We start from the raw sequence: 26,040 nt of genomic DNA, 5'->3' as shown, positions 1-26,040 counted from the left end.
TTTAAAACATCTTTTTCTATTACCTGTACCTAAAATTATTAACTCTAAGTGAGTTCATGTGAATTGTTTTGTTCCTGCCAGTAGAGGATCTGCTATGTGGTAGATACAAGTAGAACAGACAATCCAACAGCTCTTGACAAATGTTAATGTAAATGTTTTCCTGATATTGAGATCAGAGATGGCATGGGGACACCACGACCAGTGCAGCTCTATTGTCTCAATCCTATTCACAGGAGAGCTTATCTCACTTTGTTTTATAAGCCATGGCTGGCATGAAAGTTATGGGTAAATAAAAAACCCAGCAGGATAATGATGACAGTCATTCCCACTGAAGAATCTCTTCCTTCAGCGAACTATATTTATATGTAAAGGAAGTACAGTGCTAATTCTACCCCTGAAATGTGGACTGGGAAATATTTCCAACAAATATATTATTCTTCCCCATTCAGCATACCGCTGAGAATGCCTGAGGACACTGTGCTTTGTACCAGCATCCCTGTGGTAATATGCCCTGTTATTTCATTTCCAACAGCAGAAAAAAGCCTAGGTACTTGTTCACTTATACTCATGGCTCACAACTTTACAGCTGATGATGAAAATTCACTATACTGCAAACTACATTTCTCTGAGTAGTGCTCACACCTGGCTTTCTCAGCTCCTGCTACCTAACTGGGGATGGTACATAGATTTTGGTAGTTTGTAAAGTCTCACAAGCACATAAAGTTACAGTCAACTGATTTTGCAATGTATTTTTTTAATTCTAGCACAGAAGTTGGCATATCTTGATCCTCTAAACAAACTACATTTCTGTGTGCTGGAAATAGCACTGTGGATTAATAATAGGTTTCCTCAAAGGCTTCTGTCGAGCTAACTGGTCGTTGGCTTCCCCCTCAGCACTATGTCTTCTGCTTTCCTTCCCCTCCTTGCTCTTAACCACTGACTCCATCCATCTCATTCCATGCTCACTACGTTACTATTAGGCCCTAGGCTCTAAATTTTACCCCAAACCTAGCCAAAATATGTGACTTGCAACTCACTCATGTCTAAAGTGTCTCCCTAATACATCAAGGCACTGAAAGCAATGTATTGAGACAGTGCCTTTGGAGAGTCCTGCGACTCTTTTTCAGAAAAAGCAGTAGCTCAGCTATTCTGGTTGGCCATGCTTCATGAACAATCACCTGCCTCCTCCATATATTCAACAAATTGTACTGAATGAGCTCACTATGACACTGTCTCCCAGGTTTTGTTCCAGTCCATACACAGCCTCTTCTTCCCAATCCATGCACAGCCTCTTCTTCCTCGTCAGTGGGTAACTGAGCTTTCCTATCTAAACATTTTTCTCTAATTCTTCCATTCTCCTCCTGAAGTTTCTGTTGATTTCCTGTCATACAGCTGTAGCTAGACTCCACAATCTGCAAGGAGGATTACCAGGGGAAACAGTGAAGAAAAATTAAAATTCAAATCTTTGTAGCTTTTCTGCTGCAGAAAACTGTGGAATGTGCAAGGAGAGATTTATACAATAAAACTAAGTGTCTACTCAGTAATATGTTGAAGCAGGAGCATGCAGTAAAACACCTTTGTCTACCATGTCCAGCCAAGGAACTGCAAATTATAATAATTTACAAAAACCAAGCAGGTGTTAAGCTATACTCCTCTAACAGGATTTTTATAGTCCAACTGATTCTCAGTGGTTTACAAAACCAGCTGTTTTGGAGAACTTTCCTTTTTGGCAAATGCTGTCTCCAATTTAGAATTCATCTCACCTATTTTAGACATCTGTAGCGTGGATTTTGGTATCTGAACTAACTGCCTTTTACAGTCAAAGTGAAGAAACAGGCCCTTCCATGTGTGATTTACTTTAATGTAAAGTAACTGTCTGGCCACACATCTCCAGAATATTATGAGTGTGGTCCTAGGAGACTGCAAAGCTTCCTGTACTTTGGAGAGGGATAAAGTAAGATGAATAATATTTGCATAAGGAAGAAAAAGCTTTTGAGAATACAGTGAAGTCCACACTATTGAAGGTTAACTGTATGATGGTTGCAGGGACACCAGAACAAGTTATACACAGACAGCTTGGATTCAGAAGCGACTTCAAAGCTGAATAGAGCCTGAGCTACGAGCCCTGCAAGCTCTGTGCTGAACATGTTTGGCTGCCTTTGTGCCACATCCCTGAACCTATGAACACTGGAAAGCACACTGTGGATTCAGCAGGTCTTAATTCCTGCTCAGTAGTAGTCATGACACTGAGGTGTGTCAGCACCATCTTGAATAACGCTCCTCATTCTGTGAGAGCTCCTCATTCTGTGAGAGCTTTTTAGTTGGGTGCAATGCTATGCAATGTCCAGCATCAGTAAAGACACCTTTCTTGTCCTGTGAACTCCCTGGGAAAGATTCCCTACCAATTCTGTAAAAAAATTCCATCATTAAAGCTGCTGGTAAGGTAAACAATTCCTAAATGTTAAAACGAAATTATTTGCCAGTTCTCAGAGTGTTAAAGTTCCTATTTTGATGGAAATTAGAAAGACCAAAGCATAAAGTTCCATCATACACTTTCTAAAATGGCTTCATTCTTGCTGGTACCAACCTTTGGTCCAATACCTTAACTCTTTATTTCAAACACCAGAGCTTCTGCTTGTGTTGAAAGGTGCTGATATCCCATTAGACAAATAACTGTGCACCAGCATATAAATGTATTGGCTGAGCAAAATACTGCTGTCGTCTGCTTTCAACACTCAATACCCTCTTTGATACACTTAATGTAACTATTTTTTTTTTACACAACTATATTAAACCATCACAGAATCACACAATAGTTGAAGTCAGAAGGGATCTCTGGATGTGTCTTGTCCAACCTCCCCACTCAAAGCAGAGTTGACTGGAACGGGTTGCTCTGGGCCTTCTTCACTCCAAATATTTTGAATAACTTCATGGATGGAGACTCCATAGCCTATCCAGGCAACCTGTTCCAATGTCTGACCACCTTCACAATAAAAAAGTTTTCCTTATGTTTAATTGGAATTTCCTGTTTTTCAGTTGCTGCCCATCACCTCTTGTCCACTCACTGGGTGCTAATGAGAAAAGTCTGGCTCTGACTTCCTTATTTTCCTCTCACCAGGTATTTATACATATTGACAAGATCTTCCTGAACTTTCTCTTCTGAAGGCTAAATAACCCCAGCTCCCTTGGGTTCTCCTCATATGTCAGATGCTTCAAACCATTAATCATCTTAATCCTATCACTGAGAAGTTCAGCAGAGGGTTTGAGGGCATGCATCTTTGATTCTTCTCCTTTTACAATAGGAACAGAATGATTGGTTTCTACTTTTTAATATTTTTTAAATGCAAGATGTAAATTTCATAACGAAACTCACATACCAAACAACAGAAACCAAGAACCTTTGACATGGAAAAAATTTTAAGAGAATTCCAAAATTCTCACAATTTAAAAAAATATTGTTTATCTTAAAAAAAAATAAAGCAACGAGCTGCAAGTTTCTCTTATAAATAGTCTTAGTCATTCCAATTTTGGACCTACCGTTTTGGAATTCTGTTTTTTGCTGGCTTTACTTTGTTTTTGCAGAGGAGAGGGGAACTCAACATCTTGAGCGGGGCTCCATGGAATGCTGTTTTTGATAAATTATGATCACAAAGCAGCATGAAGCCTTGAAGCTATCTGATGTAAAAATAAGGATAGTACCTTCTGTGGGATGTAAAAAACATACTAGATGCCAAGAACAGAACTTACAAACCACTTCAGTAAGGTACCTTAAATGATCCAGATATTACATGATAGGGTGATACAGGCCTGCATTTTGGTAGGTGTGAAAGGGTCTCAGGTACCCAAGTACAGTTTTTCTTTGTGTTCTTTTGATAATCTCACTGCTAATATGAGAAAACATGAGCAAGCAACAAGTCAATTGTCTTTATGACAAAACTTATTGGCCGGCTTTATGGTATTTTTCCATCACCACTTCCTCTTTCTTTTAATTCTTATAAAAGGAAGTTATTTGCAAGCAGGCCAAGTTCCTGAACACTGGTACGGCAACTTAATTTAATTTATTAAAGATAAAATGGTGAAAAAAAATCAGGGTTTCAGGTTCACTGAATTGTTTAAGACAACTAATAAACAGTGTAGCAAACACAGGAATATTGATGGTATGGAAAGCATTTTAAAATGTATGCATGGCTACCTGTGACTAAGACTATTACAGCCTACATTTGGACTCTTCCTAAGTCTATGTACAAGTTTCTGACTTGAATCAGTTAAATTACGGAGTTCCTCTTCCTGACTATCCATACAAATGGACTAGTGTGGCTCCAGAAGTACAAAAAAATAGTTACACACATTCACATATCAAAGAGAATTTGTTGTAATAAACTTAAAAGAATATACTTATTTCGACAGTGTATATTTTTAAAATATATATTAAAAGTAAGCTTTTCAATCTTTAAATGTACATAACAAAAAGCAGATCCATAAGTAACAAGTGATTGAACATTAGAGTTTTCCAGATTACTTGAAGTGCTATATCTCTATGGGACTTGAAAGGATGTGTTAATGTTTAGATCCTCAATCAAATAATCAGAGGAACAACCACACATAAAGTCAAAAGCAATCAATTTAGTAGTAAGATTTCAAAGACTCCATTTGACTCTTCGAAAGCTAACCAATTAATACATATATTTTTCATTTTAAATATCACTGTCATAGGAAATCAAAACAGCACTGACAAATGTTCTTTTGATAAATGAATTTTAGTACTAATGTAATGCAAATTAGTTTTGCCTTCAGCAAATGATGGAGATACCAAAGCTTTCATTTAAAGAAAGAAGACTTATGCAGGTATTTACATGAATTTCATTAGCATTCAATTATGTGTATGTGACAACAATATTAGTATTATTTTGAGAACTGTAATACTGTGGCTGTATCAAATTTCAGCATGTTGATCTGTACTGTCACATAAATTAATAGTGATATTATCAGGAAGACAGATGAGGATCCTTCATCAACAGGAAATTATAGCACAGAGAGTATGCACCACATATCCAGTGATTTTAATATTCATGACGGATCACTTTTTTTCGTTTATGTTGGTGAAGGGCTGGGTGGCAGCATGGGACTCCACTGCTTAAAGCCCAGCAGTTAGGGCTGCTGCTGTCAAATGCACACCAGCTCACCCCTTTGAATCCGAGAAAGCCTGAGCAAACCTGCCACCCAGTGACTTGAGCTGAGAACTGCCAGAGATGGACGCGCTAGGCAGGTTAAAATCCCTTTGCTCACACAGGAAGGAAAAAAACCCTTAATGTAAGAGTACGATAATATATGAATGAAAGAGAAATACTGAAAGTGCATATTCCTCTTAATTACATCCTATATAAACCTTTGTATTGGCTTAGTTGAATTTGTTAAATTTCTGCATTTATTATTACGTAAGCACTGAATCGCCAAGTAACTACAAATCACAATTCCAGACTTCAAACGCGATCCTACTGTCCCCTCTGCCCTGAGTGATGAAGACTGAGCTGCCCATAGAAGAGGAACAGAGATTATCTGCACTTGCTTGGCATTTGAAAGCCCAGAAATAAGGCTTAGGAATGCAAAACAAGAAGCTGCCCCTGCTAAAATAATTTCTACCAGAATTGATCAAGTACAAAAGGAACACAACAAACCAAGAAATATCCTTCAGGAAGATGGAGTTACACACTGACAAATAAATTAATTGTTGTTTGGATCTAACCTATGTAACTTTAACTAAGTGAATTAAGAGTTAGTCATACTTCAGCTACTTCTGCATCCTGTGGAGTATCCATCTCTATAATCTATTGAAAGAGGAAATCTTCCAGCACAAGATTCAACACCCACATGAAGTGAACCACTTCTTTCTCTCTGCAGGCCATAGAAGGTCTGTAGAGACCAAGCTAGCCTAGCAATGCTAGGCTAATTCATTTTTAAAACCAAGCACTTCAATAAAGTGTCTAAAATATTGTGGAGTTAATCAGAATTTGGGATCAGGAGACCCAGGACCACTGGCTATCTGGAAGATGAAACAGGTGGCTGGGAACCTAAATATTAAGTCAGTCTTCACGGAGAATTACACCTTACACACTTGCTAAGGCCCTTATTTGGCCCTAGATTTCTTCACTTGAAGTGCTTTCCTAGAAAGTGCCCTAAAATTGGGATTTAATTTCAGAATTAATTTCCCCTAAAAGAAAAAAATCCAATTTCATTCTATTTTCATTATTAAGAGGAAAACCCAAAAGTGCACGTCAGTGATATAAAAACTTTTGTTCAACATATGACCAACAGATAGAGAAAGTCCAGGTTCCTTTCTCTTGCATTACAAAGTCCTCTGGTAAAGGCATTTTCACCCTCCTTCCACACCAAAATCACTGATTCATCAACGCTTTCAGCCTGATTTTCTGTTTCATGGAACACAATTTCCTTGTGTGACTTCTGTGAGGTAGCTAAAAGCAATCAACTAAATAAAATTTGACAAAAACAGAGTGGTTTTATTTGCTCTTTTACACGAAATACATTTAATGGGGCTTCACTCTTTAAGCTCTTATTTTGATGGACACTCAGACTCATTCCAGCCTTTATCTAAGGACCAACTAATGCCATTAGGAGGCGATTCAAGCTTTTTCAAGGTACTCCTATGCACTGATTAGTACCAAAGTATAAATATAAACCTATCAAAAGCGTGCCTTAATAGCCACATGCAGGAAATGTTTTGAATGATGCTAGTGTACTAGTGTAGATCTACATATTTTGTAATTCCTGAGGCAACACAAAATACACCGCAAACTGCTTAGTACCCTGCTACTAAGTTTGGACATACCAAGTTTTGGGAGGTTTACTGCAGAAAGCACTTTATGTCTTTGGGTTTCAATGTTTTTCAGCTGGTCTTAGCATATTCTACTGGCTTGTTGGACAAGGACTTGTTCTCTCACTGAAAGAGAGCAGTGTGACTTCTTAGGGATGTTTACAACTCAGCAAATGAGCAGGCTGAGGCAACTCTTGCCTCCTCAAAGGACTGGTTTGTTCCAAATCAGACTAGAATAGTTATGCTTGAAACACCTTCTCACATGGAGATAAACACATTGAAAAAGCAAGAGAGAAAAAAATCTCTTGGTCCATGGAAAATCAAATAATACTGCCAGCCTAGGAGGAAGAATCTGCAGGAGGCACTGTTATATGGTACATCATTTTGAACATGGACCTGCAACTGAACGTGGCCCCTGGTGTTCCCGGACACTGCAGGCACCATTAGAAATTCATAGAAATTAGCAACCTTTTCTCTCCACATCTGCAGTTCCTTTTGGGAGCCCCCAGAAAAGGTATCTAAATTTGAGGATTTTTCTATCATTTAAACCCAGAACAACAGAATAAATATATACGCATGTGGGCAGCCACTCTAAGGTTGTTGTTGAATATTAGGTAAATTAGCGTGTGATTAGACATAACCAGAAGGGATTTCTACTCGAGGTATTGATTTTGAATAAGCCTGATAGAAGACTGTAAAAAGATAACCATACATGCAAATACGAAATAGCTACGATTCCTCTTTCTATGTGCCAAAATGAGTGTCTGTATTAACTTGTTTAGCCTTCACACAAACTCTTCTTGCTCAGTGTTTACAGACTGTTTGACTCCTACCCACCATCTGGCCCCGTCTTGTGCCAAATTCCAGAAATGTTGATGAAAAAACATGGGTAAGTAAAAGTGAATGCATATGCACACTTTTTCGAGATAATTTGCACCCTGTTTAAGATCAGGCTACCTACAGGCTACCTACCACAGGCTACTTACCAGCTATATTCACTATTAATCAGAGTAGGATTTAACTGAGGTACCAAAATACTTAAGTCAATTTAGATATCTGATTTCGGGTATCTTCCTGCAAGTGTCTACATGTCTGTGAGGTGTATAAATTGTAATTTTATTTTATATTCTTAGCCTACTGCATTTTTCTAGACCTGAACCAACACAACAGAAAAAGTAAAACAGAAAAGACAGCTATTCACAATAAAGAAAACTAGGCTTTCACATATTAAATAAGGATCTTTAGTATCTTACCATAACATTCCTTTCATAATGTTCATGCTCTTTCTCGAAATCTATTACAAAGCCATTTAGAGACCAAATAAATGTCAGGTCTAATGTGGGATCGTGGGATGCAATGCATTGCATGGTAGCATTCTCTCCAACGGTGACATCAACATTCAAGGGAGCTAAAGTAATCCTTGTAGCTTCTGTAAAGTTAAAAGCAAACATGGAAAATTCCAATAAATAAATGTTTATCCAAATGTAAGCTCAGCTCCATAACTCTTTGATTATACATTAAACTGCTCCCTCAAACTCTAGTTTACATGTTATTCATGCAACTACATTTCAAAGGACCAAACTAAAGAGAACAAAGGAAACCTTTTACAACTGAAACGCCTAACTTCTATAGCTGTCCTTTGAAAATGACTATGTTTTAGTCTCTGAATCACATTACTGACTATGTAAAGCTATTTTTATTCATTGGCTACATCTCAGGTAAAAAGAAGACAGATGATGAATCTTATGTGACTTGTGTTGCATTTCTTGTTTTAATTATAATATTTCTTATGTTTTAAAACCTGTCTCTTTAACAAATGGAAAATTCTATTCAGTTGTCAGGCTGAGTCAGATTTCCATTAGAGCATTGCAGGGACTGAGATCTTAATTTATCTACTGAGAAACAATATAATGGATGCATAACAAACTATGCAAATAGCTACATGTGGAAAGGAAGAGAAAATAATACAACAAAAGGAAGAAACCTGTATATCCCCCAGCAATGCCTCTTATTATTACAGAAACAAAAAAAGGCAGAGATCTCATGATACTTGCTAGAGATCTTGGTACATGCATCAAACTCACAAGGCAAATTAGCAACAGTGTTCTCGAAGGGACCCACTGGATCACTGAGACCTGTTCCTTTTTTTTCAAATATTATCATAAAACAAAAAGCCACAGAATATCTTCCTCATGCCATGAAATACAGTATCTTTCCCACCAATATGAGAGTGGGGGTAGGGTACCAAAACCTGGAAGACAATAGCCATAAGAAAAGAGCTATTGCTACTAGGTAAGACCTAGGTTTGAGCATGCTCCAAGGAGCACACTACACCCCACCAGACACAGAACAGAAAAAAATCCTCAATAAAGCCAACATTTCTTGTCCATCTGCCTTGGAGAGAAACCTTCCCTTGGATCCTACTCTAGTAATCTAAAACCTGCTTAATACGGAGACTATGAGAATGGCACAACTACTGGCTTTTGCAGAATGGAGTATCTCACACTGCACTGGAGCCACCTGTTAACACGCGATCTCTAAAGTCCTAGCTATAGAGACATGCTTAGGATACCTGCTCCATTCTAGCGTTGTGCCTGTACGTTCAGCATTTGGTTTACCATCAGTGATTTTCTAAATGTTTACATAAAGTACTCTACCAGTCTAAGAAGTTGCTGAAAGAGTGGTTCAGTGGCAGTGAACAGCGTGTGGGAAAAACCATCAGACTTTGCAGTGCCTGTCAGCTTCAGATTTAACTTTTTAATTTCCTGTAGTCATGTGCAATGTGTGAGAAGTTTTATGGGCCACACTGTGCTTGGGAATACCATTTTCAAAGCATTCTTTGTCACCCTCATCATTGTCCACAATGTGAAAGTAATTTTGAAATATATTATCTGTCCCTTCTGTTTCTGCTGTGATGCAAGGGAGATGTCTTAGTCTTTTGGTTTTCCTTTTTAGATGAATCAGAGCAGAATTCTCCAAAATTTTAAAATTCCTTATACCTAGTTTATAAACATATGGTTTAAGCATTTCACTGTGCGAATTTAGTGTGCAAATGTTCTTCCTGATTTTAGAAGGTATGATAAAACTATTAAGGGGCTGGATATTTATTTACATAACCTTTCAAAATAATGAAATGCTTGAGAGTAATATTTAGACATATAAAACTGCAGAAGATGATAAAAAGTAACTGCAAACATTAAACAAATCTAATTAATCAAAATAAAGTCTTACAATTCATTTGGTACAATAAATTTGGTATAAATCAGCCAGAAAAATGCTTTCATATGATCTGATGATACAGAATAATTCTTACATTAGTACATCAATATTGTGCCATTGAGCTGTCACATCCAGCATGATTTCTGGCACACACAGTAAAAAATGTATTTTATAAATGACTCTTCTACTATCAGTGGTACTTGACAGACATAGCTGTTCATTAATGTCATCTTTCCCATCTGTATTCTACAGCTATTTATTTATTCAAGATCAGATTTAAAATACACGATTAAGGATACTCAATCAGTACTCAATCAGTAAATACTAATACCCATAAAAGACGGGAATTTAGCAGGGTAATCACATGGCTATATGCCCCTATCTCACAAATTTAATGCATGTTTCTTTAACTGCAATGCTCTCTCAAACTTGATTACCCCACCAAAAAAAAAGAAAAGAAAAACTAAGGAAGGTCAGTAAAACTCCCATTTCTCTGTTGAGTCATGGTCCCAGAATCACACCTTAGCCTGAGCGCTAAGCTACCAAATTAAATGAATGCATTAAAATGTGTCAATTTAATGGATCAGATTTAATAATCTCTTATGGAAAAATCAACCCTGAAAATTGAGATACAGTCTCAGAACTGGTGCAAACATACCCTGTTTGTACTGAGCTTTAAAAGCATCAATTCATTGTTTAATGAGCAATTAAATTAGAAAGAAAAGATATAAAATGGCTTGCAAAAGTAGTGCAATGCTGGAACAAAAATTAGTGATTTTGAATTAAGGGTTTCTACCTGAAACAAATGAAAGGTAGAGGCTTACCTGTCATTTCTAGAACACCAGTGCTATTAGCTTTTCCTCGGTTATTTTCTGCAAAACAGGTGTAGCGACCTTCATCCAGCTTTGTGATATTGATAATTTCCAGGCTCCCATCATCCCAGATATGTATGCTATTGGAAGTGCAAAATATACATCAAGAGAAATTAGGTTTTTATATTAGAAAGCAATACTTTCAGTAGAATTGTAGTAAGTGGAAGAACAAACCACAAACATCTCTTGGAAGCTCACCTCTAACTACTGCATTTATAAACACTCCTACAGTAAAAAACATTCAAATAGACTGTGGTATGATTAGATGCCTCATGATGCTGGAGCAAGAGAGTGTACTTTTATTTGTTTGAAGTCATTCAAATATTTTTCTTACAGTTTTGTGATCCATTTCAATCCTGAAATGTGAACAGCACCAAACAGACTGGTTAAAGTTGGGTACCCTGCTAGCTATTTGGAGCCACGCTGCTAGTAACATTTTGGCATATCATTTTCCTGAAATTACACATTCTCTTGCCTCTGAAATCTGCAAAACTGAGAACTAGCCTACAGGATAAATAGAAACATAAGGCAGAATCTTTACGATTCACAGTGTCCACTAACAGTCAATACTAACCGGCTCCCATTTACAAGCAATTCTGTTCCTTTGCTCCATGAGAATTTTGGCTTAGGAGCAGCTTTAGGCTTGCATTCAATGATTACACGGCCCCCTTTAGCTGCTAGGATTTTCTTCTTCATAGGGTTCAGTTCAAAAGTAGGAGGTGAAGCTGAAAGCAAAAATTAACACAAGTACTGCTGTTAGTGATTTTTCTGCAGAATACAATTTGTTTGCAACATGAAGGTAAATGACAGAACTACTGAACTGTATACAAGTGTCCATTATTCAGACCAGTGAGAGAACTATTAATGATACAGAGATGTGGTGAGAAGTAGATGGTGACCTCAAAGAAACAGAAAAAATCATTATGTAGTTCTATGCTGTGTTACAGAGGTTTCTTTCTGTTGATTTCTGAACCTCCATCTAAGTTTAATCTAACAAGATCAAAGTCTCCAGAAATCAACAGAAAGTTCCTCCCTTTCAAAGGCCTTTTGATCAGTCCTAATAAAATTTAGATTCCTAGCGCCCAACTTCTGTAAAAAGTTGATCACTCGATCATACTTTCAAATAATAGTTGGGTTTACTTTTCAGTGGTTTTACCTCCCTCTAGCAACTTTAAGGTTGTGCCCTTCTTCCTCTTTGTAGTTTTCTACTGGCCTTAGGTGCATTCTCAGATGTATAAGAGTAATGAGACATGACTATAGCAAGCACCACACTTGTGTATCCGAGGTCAGACCTTTGCTTACTAATTTTCTCTTTATTTGTAACCAAATAAAAGAAAAAATGCTTTTAATTATTTTGCATCTCAGCATACCATCATTGTTAATCATGCCAGCAAGTGTGTGCACAGCTTGAGGAAATAGGGTTATTAGTTAATTACAGCAGTACAGAGAAAAACTCTGATAAACATCCACATCTGACCAACACTGGATTTTGAAAATGTGCATGCAAAAAGTGCTCGTTTCTGGGTAATCCAGGCTGGTAGTGAGTACATAGTAATGGAAGAACAGTGAAGGACAAAGTATTGTTGTGCAATGGGTTGGAAAGTCAAGAATAGTTTAGATCTTGGGAAAGTCTGAAGGCAGTGTGAGATGGAAAGAACGCAGGGTGAATACTGCAGGGTACAGCCAGTACACCTGCTCTAATGACATCAGTAAAAATGTCAGAAAGTGTTTTAAGCCTGAGCACCCTGGATCTGGAAGGCAAACTTTCAACAGGGTGCTCCTTAGGAAAACACAAAGGATTATATCCGGCCATCAAATGGGACAGCTATATTGCACACAAACATGGCAGCTGGTCTGAATGGGTTGTAGAAGGCCAAAGCAAAAGGGAGAGTGAGGAGGAAGAGCTTCAAAGGCCTGGTGACTGACAACATGGTTTCTAAATAAGCAGATTTTGCCCCACAGAGGAGTGAGCAAAGGTGAGCAAAAAAGAAAACACTTCTCAACCAGTTTTGCAAGCTTGAGAGGGTAGTCAGCAACTCTACGTGCTTCATATAATTTCTGCACTACCAGTTCCTCTGAGGGGTAACAGCAGCAAACAAACATCAGAAATAATACAGCAAACATTCCCCATAAATTAGCAATTTGATTCCTCAAGTCATTGCCAAAACACAGCTAGGGAGCTCAAATAAACCCCACCTCACTTAGATTCAGTGAGGGTTCTTAGCTTTATCCTCAGAGGAATCTGTTACCGAACAATGCTTGCAAATACAACTGCTACCTTACTCAAACCTGAAATAGTAAATAGAGCAAATAATCCCACTGACCCACAATCTTCAGTTCAGCATTTGCATAAATAATTCCATGCATGTTTTCTGCTATACATTGGTACATGCCGGCATCGTCAAAGGTCAGACTTTGCATTCTTAGTTCACCTTTCCGGAACTAAAACACAGAATCAATAAAACAACAAGATATTCATATAGACTACATATGCTGAAGAATTCACACCCATCCACATTTCTTCTTTTTTTTTTTAGTGACAGTGTTCAGAAGAGAGTCCCTCATAGAACATTAAGGCACTGATGAGATTTTATTTTATCCATGTTACATTTCAGTCTTTGTGACAATGTGTTCACCTTCTTTTTTTAAAGATCCAGTGTTAATTGATATTTTTCTGGACATTTCATAGCTGAGTGGCACTATACACATCTATTCTTCAGTCCACTCTTACCACACCAATGCAAACACGACTGATTCAGAAATAAGAAACAAGAAATTAAATTAATTTTATGCACATAAACTTTGTTTTGCCATGCTCAGTGTTCAGTATGTTATATTGTATGTACATTGTTTTACAACAGTAAAAGGTCAAAGCAAGTCCCAATGAGGCAGTTTTTCAGAAGATTCTTCTGGGAGGTAGTATAAACTATTTTCTATTACTTTGTTTTAATATAAAAAGAAAATTTAGTAAATCAAAATGAAGTACTTGATCTATTTCTAAAAAGCTGTGTATAAAAATGTACAAAGTGTGGTGAGATATTCTGTAAATTACAAATAGATGTGAATCAGTTTTTGAAAGATCATGTTAATATATTCTGCTTTCTTGTGAAAATGAAGCTGAAAAGCTTTCAACTTTGTATATGAGTCAACTGGAGTGCATGGAGTAGTGGAAGATTAAAAGAATACTATTTATCTGAAAAAAGAATAGATTAAAGGAATCAGATTTCCTATACTGTTTTACTGAAAAACATTTGAATCAGATTTTCTAGAAGAAATCTTTGTTTTGTGCTAATTGGAATACCTAATTAAAAATTATCTGATTTAGTAACAAGCTATAGTCTCAAGGCAATTTAAATATTTTTCTATTTTCCATTTGGAAATCATCTTGTAATATTAATGCACAGTATAATCTGCTGGTGTACTACTGGAGAACTACACACCACTTTCTGCAATCCAGTATGCAGATTTTGTCAGTGAAAGCCAAGTTCAGTGGGGACTGTCAAGCAATTCACTTGCTAAATTACTTGTTTGTAATAACTACAGAAGCTAGAAGACAGCACTGCTTTTTCTGGTTTAAGCCCTCTCTGTATGGCAGATGGTGATATCCCTGTTCTCCCTCCAACCTCCCACATTTTTCTTAAGATACGCAGCCAAAACAACGCTGCTTCATTGTCTTTTTTTGTTTGCTTGCCAAGATCAGTGTCACCACAGCTCAACAGATACTGCGTTACATTGTGCCCTCTTCTATTGTCTTTGTTCTTTAGCGGCTCATCATACAGTATAAGCAATGGATATTAAATACGTTGTTGAAATGTTGAAACGGAAAATCTACTTTGTTTAAACAAAATACCCAATGCAATAAACTTAAATTATCAAATGGTACTCATTTAAACTTCATATCACCTAAAATAATGGGATTTTGCAATATTGTGTGGCAAGAAAAAATATGAAAAAGTGCATGATATAGGAAAACCACTGATCATTTAAAAATTATTTTTTCTTCTCTTGTCTCTACTGACTCCATTTTTCCTTACATTTTTAGACACACTCATCTTTAATGTGGTAAAAAGGATTATTTTTAGAGACAAGCTGATAGACATTTTTTATCCAGGGAAAAGAACAGAGCATTTACTTATAAAGGCCTGGAGAAAAAGGGATATCCACCTCCCAGACATGTGGTAAAAAGGCAAGTTCATAACTCAGAGCTGAATATTAAATAGCCTGAAGAAATGCATTTCAAAACTGAAGAGAAGATTGAGATAAAACTTTAAAAAATAGGTTTTAATCCCTAATGCCAGTGGAATCAGCAAATATTTGTATCATTATAATTAATTTTCTTTTAACCTTTTAATAATGCATGCTTCAAAAAATCGTTTCCATCAGGTAACCAATCAATCTGGCATTAACTATGGCAATATACTTACCGAGGCACCATTCTTCAACCATCTAATTGTTGGAATAGGCTTGCCTGTAGCTACACAAGGCCAGTATAGGTCACTGCCTATATCCTTCTCTGTGTCATTGATATGTTCTACCCACTCAGGAGAGGCTGAAGAATAAAAAACGTGATGCCTTGTAAATATAGCAGATACATATTTAATTAGCATTACAATCTATTAATTCCACTGCTTTTTCCATGATACTTCAGAGGCCACACAAAGTAACGATGATAACTCAGCAATGCACCAGCACCAGAAAGAATGAAGATGTTTTTGTCTTACCACATAGACTCAAAATAACTTCAAACTATTTTTTATGAGATGAAAATATGGAATTGACATAATGCTTCACGAATGTCCAAAGATATAACATGTTACTGCTTACACGGACCTGTGGAAATTATTCAGTAACACCATAAAAATGATAGTCAAATTACATGAAATTGTGGAAAATCATCTATGAACTGAAAGACTCTCCAAGAAAAATATTCTCTTGGTCCAGAGAAGATATTTAAGAATTAATATTGAAAATGTCCCAGCTTTTACTAAGCAAATGAATCTATTCATTAGCTTTACTTATAACAACCAGTAACAACCTTCCCATGCCAATTTTGAATTTATTCCACTGAAGTTCAAGCACTTAACTGAGGATCTTAACTCAGGAAATGTTCTGTACAGTCAATGAAAAGAGACAGAAGTCTTCTGAACATAATTCAGATGTTACGTATGATCTTTTCACGTCAGTTTTGTGGCATAAGTCTCAGTCAAGGAATCAGGTTACTTGGGATGATTCCACTATGAGCAATAAGATAAAATTTTTTGGTTCTCTCATTTAACCAAATGCATGAGGGGAAGGGACAGAGGCTGATGGAATAAAGAATTGACTGTAGCTACTAAGAGAGCTAAGACAGTTAGAAAAGACAAATGAAATGAGGAAACAAGAAAGCATAACAAATCTAATGGACTCTTCTTCCTGGCTGTTTTTTCACTTCAAGTACTCTAAATGTATTTAATTCCCATTATGCATAATTATATTAATACTAACAGGCATTGCTGTCAAGGTGTGTATACAGCTATCATAACCAGACAAATAGTGTAGTTGTTCAATTAATACAGAAATGTTATGCCTGGCATTCAGTACATGAGTTTTCATTTTGCTCTATTAACTTGAACAGCAGTGTATCAGGATGATGCAATGAGTCAGCACTGACATCAAGTGTGAGAACAGAGATACTTCCAACATAAGTAAAAGCAGCACAGATCATGAAGAACAAAATTGTTCAACCTACCTTGTACATAAACTCTTGCTTGATGTTTATCTTTTCCTTTATAGTTTTCAGCTTCACACTCATAAAGCCCTTCATCTTCATACTGAATATTGAAGATCTTAAGGACTGCACCAGACATGCTTATCTCAGCAGTGGCTGGCATGGGTTCAAGGTACTTACTCCATCTGAGTTCAGGAACCGGACTTGAAAAGGTACAGTAAAGTACAAATCAGCATGTTCAAGAACTGGCTGTTAAATTGCAGACTACAGAAAGTGTTTGATGATGAAACATGTATTTTCATTCCCTGGAATATGAAAGCAAACAGTGCTCTACAATAACTTTAAAACATACTTACTTCCCAAGAGCAAAACACTCTAGCGTCACATTTTGCCCCAGGAGAGCATACGTGTCCTTGAACTTCACCTTGATATCAGCAGGATATACTTTTGCACCTAACATGAAAAAAGAGGTTCTCAGAAAAGGCACAGTAGAAACAAATACAGCTATTAAAACTTTCACAGTTCAAGAAAACTGTTCTTAAAATTCCAGACAAAATTCTTCTTTACAGTGAATAAATTGCCTGGCCATCCATGAAGTCTGATTTAGCACTGAACTTTTAATAGTAAGGCAGAATTGTTTTACTCAGCAGCTAGTTATCCTTCTCTGGACGGTAACGCCTAACATTTTTTACAGCACAATGCTTTAACATAAACTCATTTACTTGCATTTGAAGTGTGATGATGTACTCTGTGTGTGGGTAGACAAAAGCCTGAGTCTCTGTTTTCCATAGATTCTTTTACTGGATGGAATATTTTGAATTATTGTGAATTTAAGCTCAATATTATTATAGTAAGGGTATGAAGGAGCTAGAGCCAACAAATCTACAGCTTAATGAGGGCACAAGTATGTAAATGTAATCAAATCTACCTACTGGTGATCCCTGTAGGACTCCTCTTGCTGTTCCTCTAGATGAAGATCTCAGTGTGAGTATTGGCCATGGAAAATTTGGACAAAGATCACTGATCACCAGTTCTGTTTAACATCTTTATCAATGATCTGGACGAAGGGATCGAGTGTACTCTCAGTAAGTTTGCAGACGACACCAAGTTGTGTGGGAGTGTTGATCTGCTGGAGGGTAGGCAGGCTCTGCAGAGGGACCTGGACAGGCTGGATCGATGGGCTGGGGTGAATTGTATGAAGTTTAACAAGGCCAAGTGCAAGGTCCTGCACTTGGGCCACAGCAACCCCATGCAACGCTACAGGCTTGGGGAAGAGGGGCTGGAAAGCTGCCTGGCAGAAAAGGACCTGGGGGTCCTGGTTGACAGCCGGCTGAACATGAGCCAGCAGTGTGCCCAGGCAGCCAAGAAAGCCAATGGCATCCTGGCTTGTATCAAAAATAGTGTGGCCAGCAGGACTAGGGAAGTGATTGTGCCCCTGTACTTGGCACTGGTGAGGCCGCACCTCGAATACTGTGTTCAGTTTTGGGCCCCCCACTACAGGAGGGACATTGAGGTGCTGGAGCGTGTCCAGAGAAGGGCAACGAAGCTGGTGAAGGGTCTGGAGCAGAAGTCTGATGAGGAGCGGCTGAGGGAGCTGGGGTTGTTTAGCCTGGAGAAAAGGAGGCTGAGGGGAGACCTTATTGCTCTCTACAACTACCTGAAAGGAGGTTGTAGAGAGGTGGGGGTCGGTCTCTTCTCCCAGGTAACAAGTGATAGGACAAGAGGAAATGGTCTCAAGTTGCGCCAGGGGAGGTTTAGACTGGATATTAGGAAATTTTTCTTCACCGAGAGGGTTATCAAGCATTGGAACAGGCTGCCCAGGGAAGTGGTTGAGTCGCCATCCCTGGAGGTATTTAAAGGACGTTTGGATGAGGTACTTAGAGACATGGTGTAGTGGTGGTTTTGGCAGTGTTAGGTTTATGGTTGGACTCAATGATCTTAAAGGTCTTTTCCAACCTATATGATTCTGTGATTCTGTGATTCTGTGATTCTGTGATTTGTAATTACCCAAATTCAATCACAGTTCTTCACCGTAATATGGGAAATTTAACAAACAAAAGGAGCACTGAAATCCTGATAATCAGTTTATGAGACTCTAGTGACTGACAGTCTGAAGTGGCGAAAGGGAACCTGGTTACCATTTGGAAAACATGCAGTTTTCATGAAGAAATGGCAGAGAATAATCTAGTGACACAAAGCCACACAGGTGTCTTGGGGGATTGGCCATGAAACACAAAGCCCTTAGGCCACTGTTGGATAGGAAATTTCAACAGAGGAAAAGGATTTTCCATTTTCATGGGGGATTTCCTGGGAAAAAAATTAATTCCTGAATCTGTTTATCAACTTTCACATGAAGTTTCTGCTTTACAGTCATACCCCTTTGAACAAATGCCAAGACCAGAAAATAAATTAAAGATTCTGGGACGAGTACAGGGGCTTATCACATAAAAGAGATGGAGACTCTGGGGATGAGAACTCTGTTCTCGATGATATGAAAGGAAATTCATGAATGAATCCGGGGAGATTTTCTTCACAGAGTTTTCATTGTGGATGGGAATTATTTGGACCTCTGTATCTGGAAAACATTGTGCAGTAGCCATTATAACTTGCCATATGATTGTCCTCACAGAGCTGAAAGTAGTTCTGAATGAGCAAAATTAAAATACAAACAGTTAGAACACTGCATGTACATAGTATTTCCAATAAATACTTACGATCAGACTGTGGAATAAGTGGAATAAATTTACTGAATACACTCTTTGTTATGGAAGGGCTGGACACAAAACACGAATAATTGCCCTTATCTGATGCTTCTACGTTTGCAATGTAGAGGTTGCCGTTTGTCTGTGACACAAATCGTCGTTTGTCCAAAGCAATGAATACCGGGAACTCATTTAGAAGCCAGCGATAACTGAGATCATCTGGAGGAAAATATTTTCTAGTCAATATTAAAAAACAGTACTATCAGCTACTTAAGCCATGGAATACTGTCTGCATATAAATTATTTCACTCTGATTTCTAGCTTACAGATCTTTTCTTTGGGAGAGGCAGCTATGTGAGAGAGAATATACATCTCAGTCGCCAGCTAATAACCTGTCTACACTGAACATCGGGGTACTGCTGCCATGAATGCAGATTACTGGGGACCCGGCTACAGTGTGCACGGCTCCCCTTGGGCACAGCCTCCCCACAGGAACAGGAGTGGGGTGGGAGGAGATGGGCAGCTGGGTCTTGACCTCACGCAACTGAGAAGCTGGGAAGCCCTCACCAGTCTTGCAATTTAGACAAAACCTTAGAATATTTTAACTAGAAATATGCCTCAGTTCTTCAGTTCCTTGCAATACTTAGACACAGAGTATGAAAACTAAAATGTTATCCCATTTTACAAGGTAAAAGAGATGCTAACAGACAAATTCACCCCTTATGATGGAACTGCAGATGCTTGAGGTTACAGGCATAATCCCTGCACAGCTCTTTAGTAGCTAATGATGAGAAAAAGGCAATTCCAGAGCATAAATCACCCCATCTCTGACCCTCTGAGGGTGCCTACTGCTGTTCCATGATTTTAACAGGAGCTCACAATCATTTCTGTTGAGGTGACTTCATTAGGTGGAATGAAGCTGGGCCCTGTCCAAGGCCAGCATAAAGTCTGGGATGACACAGTGACATGCGCTCAGGTCTTTTGAATGGTAGGCTAAGTCTCCCCTCTATTATCCAGATTAGTCTGAGTCATTTTATTTGTAGTATCAAAACCTATTTGCAAATTCAACAATATCCTTTACATATGGTCTACTACAAGCATATATTCAAAATGGAAACCTAACCTAAATGGTGATTCTCAAGCTGCATAAAAGTTTCTGTTTAAGTAAACTTAAAGGAAACTTTTAAAAATAAATATTAATTTGTCTTCTACTCTTAAGCAGTTGTAAAGGAAGCACTTTGAGCTGAATTACCTGGGTAGTGGTAAGGGGGCTCACAAAGAAGCACTGCTCCAACCCCTTCTCGCACTTTAACCTCATAGCGTTCCTCAGGTGGAAAGGGATCCAGATCTAGTTTAAAAAAAGGGGGGGGAGGAAAACTGTTTTTTTCACTACAATTTTTTTTTAATTATTATTATTTTCAGCCCTGTAGAGATTAATATAGAAATACAACAATATATGGCAGATAGATAGATACCTGTGGACCCATAATGCCAGTTTTGCTCATTTTAACTTTATCAAGCGCAATGAATTTTTTAACAATATTTTAGCCATCATAATTGCAAATGCCAAAAAAAAATGTGGTGCAGATTGTATCTGTAAGAGTAGCCAGGTGAGCTACATTTGAAGAAGAAATCCCAGGAAGAGAAAGGAAAAGGATTTTAGGTTATTTTTCAATGGGCTTCTCCACAACACAAGTTTAATTCTTTACTGTAACTTAAAGCGGCTTCTCTAAAATGACCTGGCTGTCCTCCCTGACAACTCCAGCAGCCAAGGACTGGTAAGCAGTTAGCTCAGACACATCTTTTGTGCTAGAGGTTTGGGACAGAAGTGGCTCAGATCCCAGGAGAAATCTTAGCTGACCCTCTTTAAACCAACTTCCATGCAGCAGGGTAAAGGGACTGTTGTAAAAGGATAAAGAAGCAAGTCCTTCATGGAGCTACATATCATCCCGCAGACTGTGGGAGAACAGTAAGGGTATCTGCAGTGATAAGACAACAGTTGCATGAGTAACTTCAACTAGGTCAATAACTGCATATTGCTTATTCGTTTCACCCTCATTTTGTGTATCCAGTCTGAAATTAAACTATAAACATCTTGAGGCAGGGAAGGTCTCTTGTGAAGCTTCTCCATGTCACCAAGCGCAGTGAGACTGTAGAGATCTTGACTGAAGTTCTGCTCCAAATGCTACTGTGGTGTAAGCAGTACATCAGTAATAGCCAAGTGCACAGCCTCTGAACGCAATATTCTACCATAGAAACCACCTACGCTAACTTCATTCAGATTACTTCAGCTTTCTTCAATGGCAGACAGCTACCCAGTTCTACTAAATTCCCAAGGCTGGCTCTGAGATCTACCTAAAACTTAAGTTCAAGAGCAGACAGCCAGAAATAATAAAGAAAAAATCAGGACAGAGCTATATACAAAAAGAAATAAAGTAGAAAACAGAGACTATTCACTGCTGTAAAATGCAATGTATAATCAGATAGATCCAGTAGACACTCTGCATTATCTAAAAATAATTAACTCCTTAACTTTGTAACAAGTGCTACATTTACTAAACATGGTACAGGTAAAGGATTCCTCCAAGGCCAACCACAGCTGTCAGACCCGAATGACTACAAGAATGTAGGAAGAAAATGTCATGCATGGAAAAAAATGTCTGGAGGGTTACGTCAGTGTCTAGGGAAAGACACCTCTCCCAGCTTCTGAAATACTCATCTTTATTGCAGACCAGAAGATAATATAGATCTTTCCAGCGGCTGACTGGATCTTTTCGTTAGATAGTACATGGTAGGCATTGTAATGGGCCATTCTAAGGACTTCTGATTATTATTTAATATAATTTTAGCCTGTGCCTTAGTGCAATGAATGTATTCAGTTCTCCACAACTAGCTTCCAATTAATTTGGAATATTATTCTTTGATAAAAAAGAAATCAAGTATACCAGACTGACTTAGTAAGAATTAGCTATTTAACCAGACAGGTTTTGTATTCAAAGCCAATGATGCTCTTCACATAGATTGGAATACCTCTATCTGCAGTAGTTTGAACATATTCTGTAATAGTAGTTTGAACATATTCATAGTATCTGCAGTAGTTTGAACATACTCCTATTCCATTTGTCAGCATGGACCTTACTATGCATCTATGTTCTATCCGCAAAATACTGACTGATCTCTCCTGAAAACATCTATTTCCCTTGTTGCAGACCTTTTGATTATCATTTAAACTTGCCACTATTATTCATTTCTGCCTTCATTGGAGCAGATTAGTCTTTAAAATCTGTTACAGAAATAAAAAAAAAAAAATTACAACCATTGGAACAAATCTGTTGTTAATTTGATACTGCTTTGCATATGGGCAGTGTAGGGTTTGGTGAAAAGAAAACCTATCATTGCTTTTAAGTTATTTTAGCTATTTCCAGTTTACATTTTAAGTCTAGACATTTTGTTTATAGTGTTCTTGAATAATCTTTGAAATTCTAGGACAGTCACCACAAATTTAAAGACATGGGATAGGACAGGCAATTTGTATATGTAAAACATTATGTTAGTACTGAAATAGAACAGTCTATGCCAGGTGCAGGGAAGTCATACAATTATTGAGATGCAGTTGTATACCTTCTTCCCACTTACAAAATGCTCTGTAATTTGATTGGGTCTTGATGTCTTCTTTGCATAAGCACTACTTGGGTATTACTCAATAATTATAATAAGTGTGATTTCATGAACTCTTAATTGGAAGACATTCATTTTTAGCTAGAATGGAAGAATTAGCATAATCACTGCACTCCTATAAGCATACAGTTAATATCTACTGCGTATGGAAATTTCTCTTCCTTGTCGTTCTTACAGCCTCTCTGCTATGAAATTGCTGTGTTTTACTATTCTGACACTATTTTCCAGCAAATAGAACAATATATCACCTTCTGATTTTGCTGAGCACACACCAAAAAGCCACTAAATATTCCTGCAGGATAAAATTCCTTCCCTCAGAAGTAAAAAAAGATTTTAATGGGTTTTAAAACACTGGATCTAAAGTTCTACTAAAGAGTTCTACTAAAGACAGTGTTCTCAGATGGATTAATTGACATGAAGTTTATGAGACAATGTGGCTTTTGTGTCACAATTTCAACAAATTTGACAGTAAGACAAAAATAAAAGGTCTCGCTCATGTATAGCTGGTCAAGATTTTTTTTAAGTCTTCTAAATGGTTGTTTCCATTTTTCAATCAGTTTATGCACAAGCTAAAGATCAGACATTTTCTATATTAATTTTAGCAATTGTATATTCAAGTTTTTAGAAACAGTGATTGTGGAAGGAAATGTTTTTTATAGGTGATCATAAAAAGGAGAGGGGAGCAAACAGAACAGTGTAAAGAAGAATGACAGTACCATTTTTTAACAAGTATTTATCAGTTTTCAGCTATCTTTTCACTTCTATTCCTCGCTCTTTACCCTATTTTCATTTAAATAGGTAAATATTACATATTAGAGTTCTGTTCAGTATAATTGTCCAGTACACTAACTATCAATGTTCAGCTCATGCAATCTGTGAGCTGGCAGGCACAAAACATGCCTCAGGCTGTTTTGATTCTACTTTTTTCATCTGTGTATTGGTTTCCTTTTAAGTAGCTACAGCTATTGTCATAGCTTTTATCCTACTGGTTATTCAGGACTGGCACCACTAATGCCTGCTTTAGATATAAATAAATTTCCTGTAAACTGAATTTTGATGTCATCTCCACTAGAAGGAAATAACAATCTGGCCCTCTATTATAGAAAATATACCGGGTAAAATCCAGACTAAGACTAGATCAACTATTGTGCAATCCATCACCTCTTTACAGCCCCTTAAGTTTTCTTGAGATATGTGGTCGCACAGTATTATAATCACTAGCAGAATACAGAACTTTTCACTTCATCTCTGATCTTATACAGTAAGGAGTGAATTCTGCTCACGGAGGCTGCTGAAAGACAAGAGGGGCACTAAGGACTTAATGTCAGGAGTAGAGGGCACACAGGGCTTTGTGAATAGTCACCAGATAAGAGTGGATTCCTTTTTTGTGGATTCCTTTTTCAGTCTTCTGATGAAAAAATATATCTAAGGAAAAAAGCATCTCCAGGCAAACTAAAATAAAAATACCAAACTCTGTCTTCAGTTGGTAAAATTTTACATTACTCTTCATGTAGTATATCAGTCTTTTACAATGCACGTATTTGTTGACAGTGCAGGTCTGTGCATATGCATGCATTCACAAGACTAGTTCATGATTGTCAGAAGCTGACAGAAATGTCCCCCAGAAATGTCCCCTTCATCATAGCCTAGGAGTCAAGGAGTACGCTTTACTAGCGAGAGCCATGCCTTCCTCCTAAAGGCATCCCAGTCGTGTCTGCACAGCAGCAGCATCACCATATGCCCCCCCTTGCATCTTTCTTCTGTGACTATTTCCCCATAGGTCCTACCACGATTTAAAAAGAGTCTGGAGATTATCATCTCAAGATCTGGCTCCATGAGTCTCTTCAATTAATAATTTAATAATAATTCACTGAGAAGATTGTCATGTCAGCTGAATGCTAAGAATATAAAATGCTTACAAAACTTATTTTGTGTTGGTCTCTGCAGACTAAGGCACTTAAGCTTGTTTTTACAGAGTAATAGAGCTATAGCACATGTTAGCAGAAGACACTGCAGTGTAAAACATTGGGCATTTCAAGCTAACCATAACGTTTCTACGTTTTGACGTAAACATCGGCTTACATCCAAAACTCAGAGTGGCTTCACTGCTTCTGACAGTTCCAAAGATATTCGACACTACACAGACATATTTTCCAGCATCCCTTGATTTCTCTGGATTATTGATAACAAGTCTGCCTCCCACCATACTGTAGCGATCCTTTGTTAAATCAATATCCCAGTTGTTGAGTTTCCACCTATTAAAAAAGAAAAGCCAGATGTAAGATTTGGCCCCAAAAAACAAACCTGGTAAGAAATATGATTTGAGAAATAACTCATAAGTTGTGATAAACTATACAGGAAGTTATTAATATACTTCTATATATGTTTTAAGTTTTTCTTCAACGAGAGCCACAGATTTGAACTCCATAAGTCTTTTAAACATAACAGTCTCAGTCTGCTTCAGCCTTTTCAGAGATGTGACATAAGTTAAAACCTGATTGCTGGCCAGTAAAGGATGCTTCAGCTGGCCATGAGTGAGCTAGCTAGTCATCAAGCACTGGGATTATAAACATATCCTCAAATAGTTACTTAAGGCCAAATTGGCTAAGAAAATACTCCCTCTGAACCTTTAAAGTATGGACTAATGAAATTTTTAAGAGCTTTTTGCAAACTTGCTGTAGGGGATGAAAAAGTTTCGTAAAGCCTAACGTGCCAGTGAAGTCTGTGCAAAAACAGTGGCATGCCTGATTTAAGATCTACTTACTACATTAAAAAAATTGCTGGACATTCCCACCTAATTACTGTAAAACCCTGCAGCCAGTTCAGTAAGTCACTGTAACTTTCACTTCAGGGACTACGAGAGGAACTCGATGGACCAGGTCTGGCCCTTACTGACTTCTACTGATTTCAACAAAGTTACAGAACAAGGAGTGGGAACCAATATTCATGATTTATAGCTATATTTCTATGTATTACTGTGTCCACAAGGGGGAGCCCATAACCTTCTTTGAAAGGAACTGCACGTTTCCTGAG

General features: G+C 37.7%; 1 protein-coding gene across 1 annotated transcript in view; it reads right to left on the bottom strand.

The window, feature by feature from the left end:
- Positions 1-26,040, bottom strand: part of CNTN1 (contactin 1) — a 100,334-nt gene that overhangs the window by 54,441 nt on the left and 19,853 nt on the right. The window contains exons 3-12 of the mRNA XM_075491598.1: positions 25,090-25,262; positions 20,582-20,677; positions 19,342-19,548; positions 16,984-17,080; positions 16,649-16,830; positions 15,345-15,469; positions 13,245-13,362; positions 11,495-11,645; positions 10,873-11,000; positions 8,083-8,258 (exon numbers count right to left, since the gene is read on the bottom strand). Coding sequence (XP_075347713.1) covers positions 8,083-8,258; positions 10,873-11,000; positions 11,495-11,645; positions 13,245-13,362; positions 15,345-15,469; positions 16,649-16,830; positions 16,984-17,080; positions 19,342-19,548; positions 20,582-20,677; positions 25,090-25,262 — 1,453 coding nt within the window. The remainder of the gene's footprint in view (positions 1-8,082; positions 8,259-10,872; positions 11,001-11,494; positions 11,646-13,244; positions 13,363-15,344; positions 15,470-16,648; positions 16,831-16,983; positions 17,081-19,341; positions 19,549-20,581; positions 20,678-25,089; positions 25,263-26,040) is intronic.

The sequence above is a fragment of the Mycteria americana genome, chromosome 1 (genome assembly GCF_035582795.1).
Source record: "Mycteria americana isolate JAX WOST 10 ecotype Jacksonville Zoo and Gardens chromosome 1, USCA_MyAme_1.0, whole genome shotgun sequence".
NCBI classification, from domain to species: domain Eukaryota; kingdom Metazoa; phylum Chordata; class Aves; order Ciconiiformes; family Ciconiidae; genus Mycteria; species Mycteria americana.
Note: the sequence above shows the minus strand (reverse complement) of the source record. Positions and strands in the feature narration are given on the sequence as shown.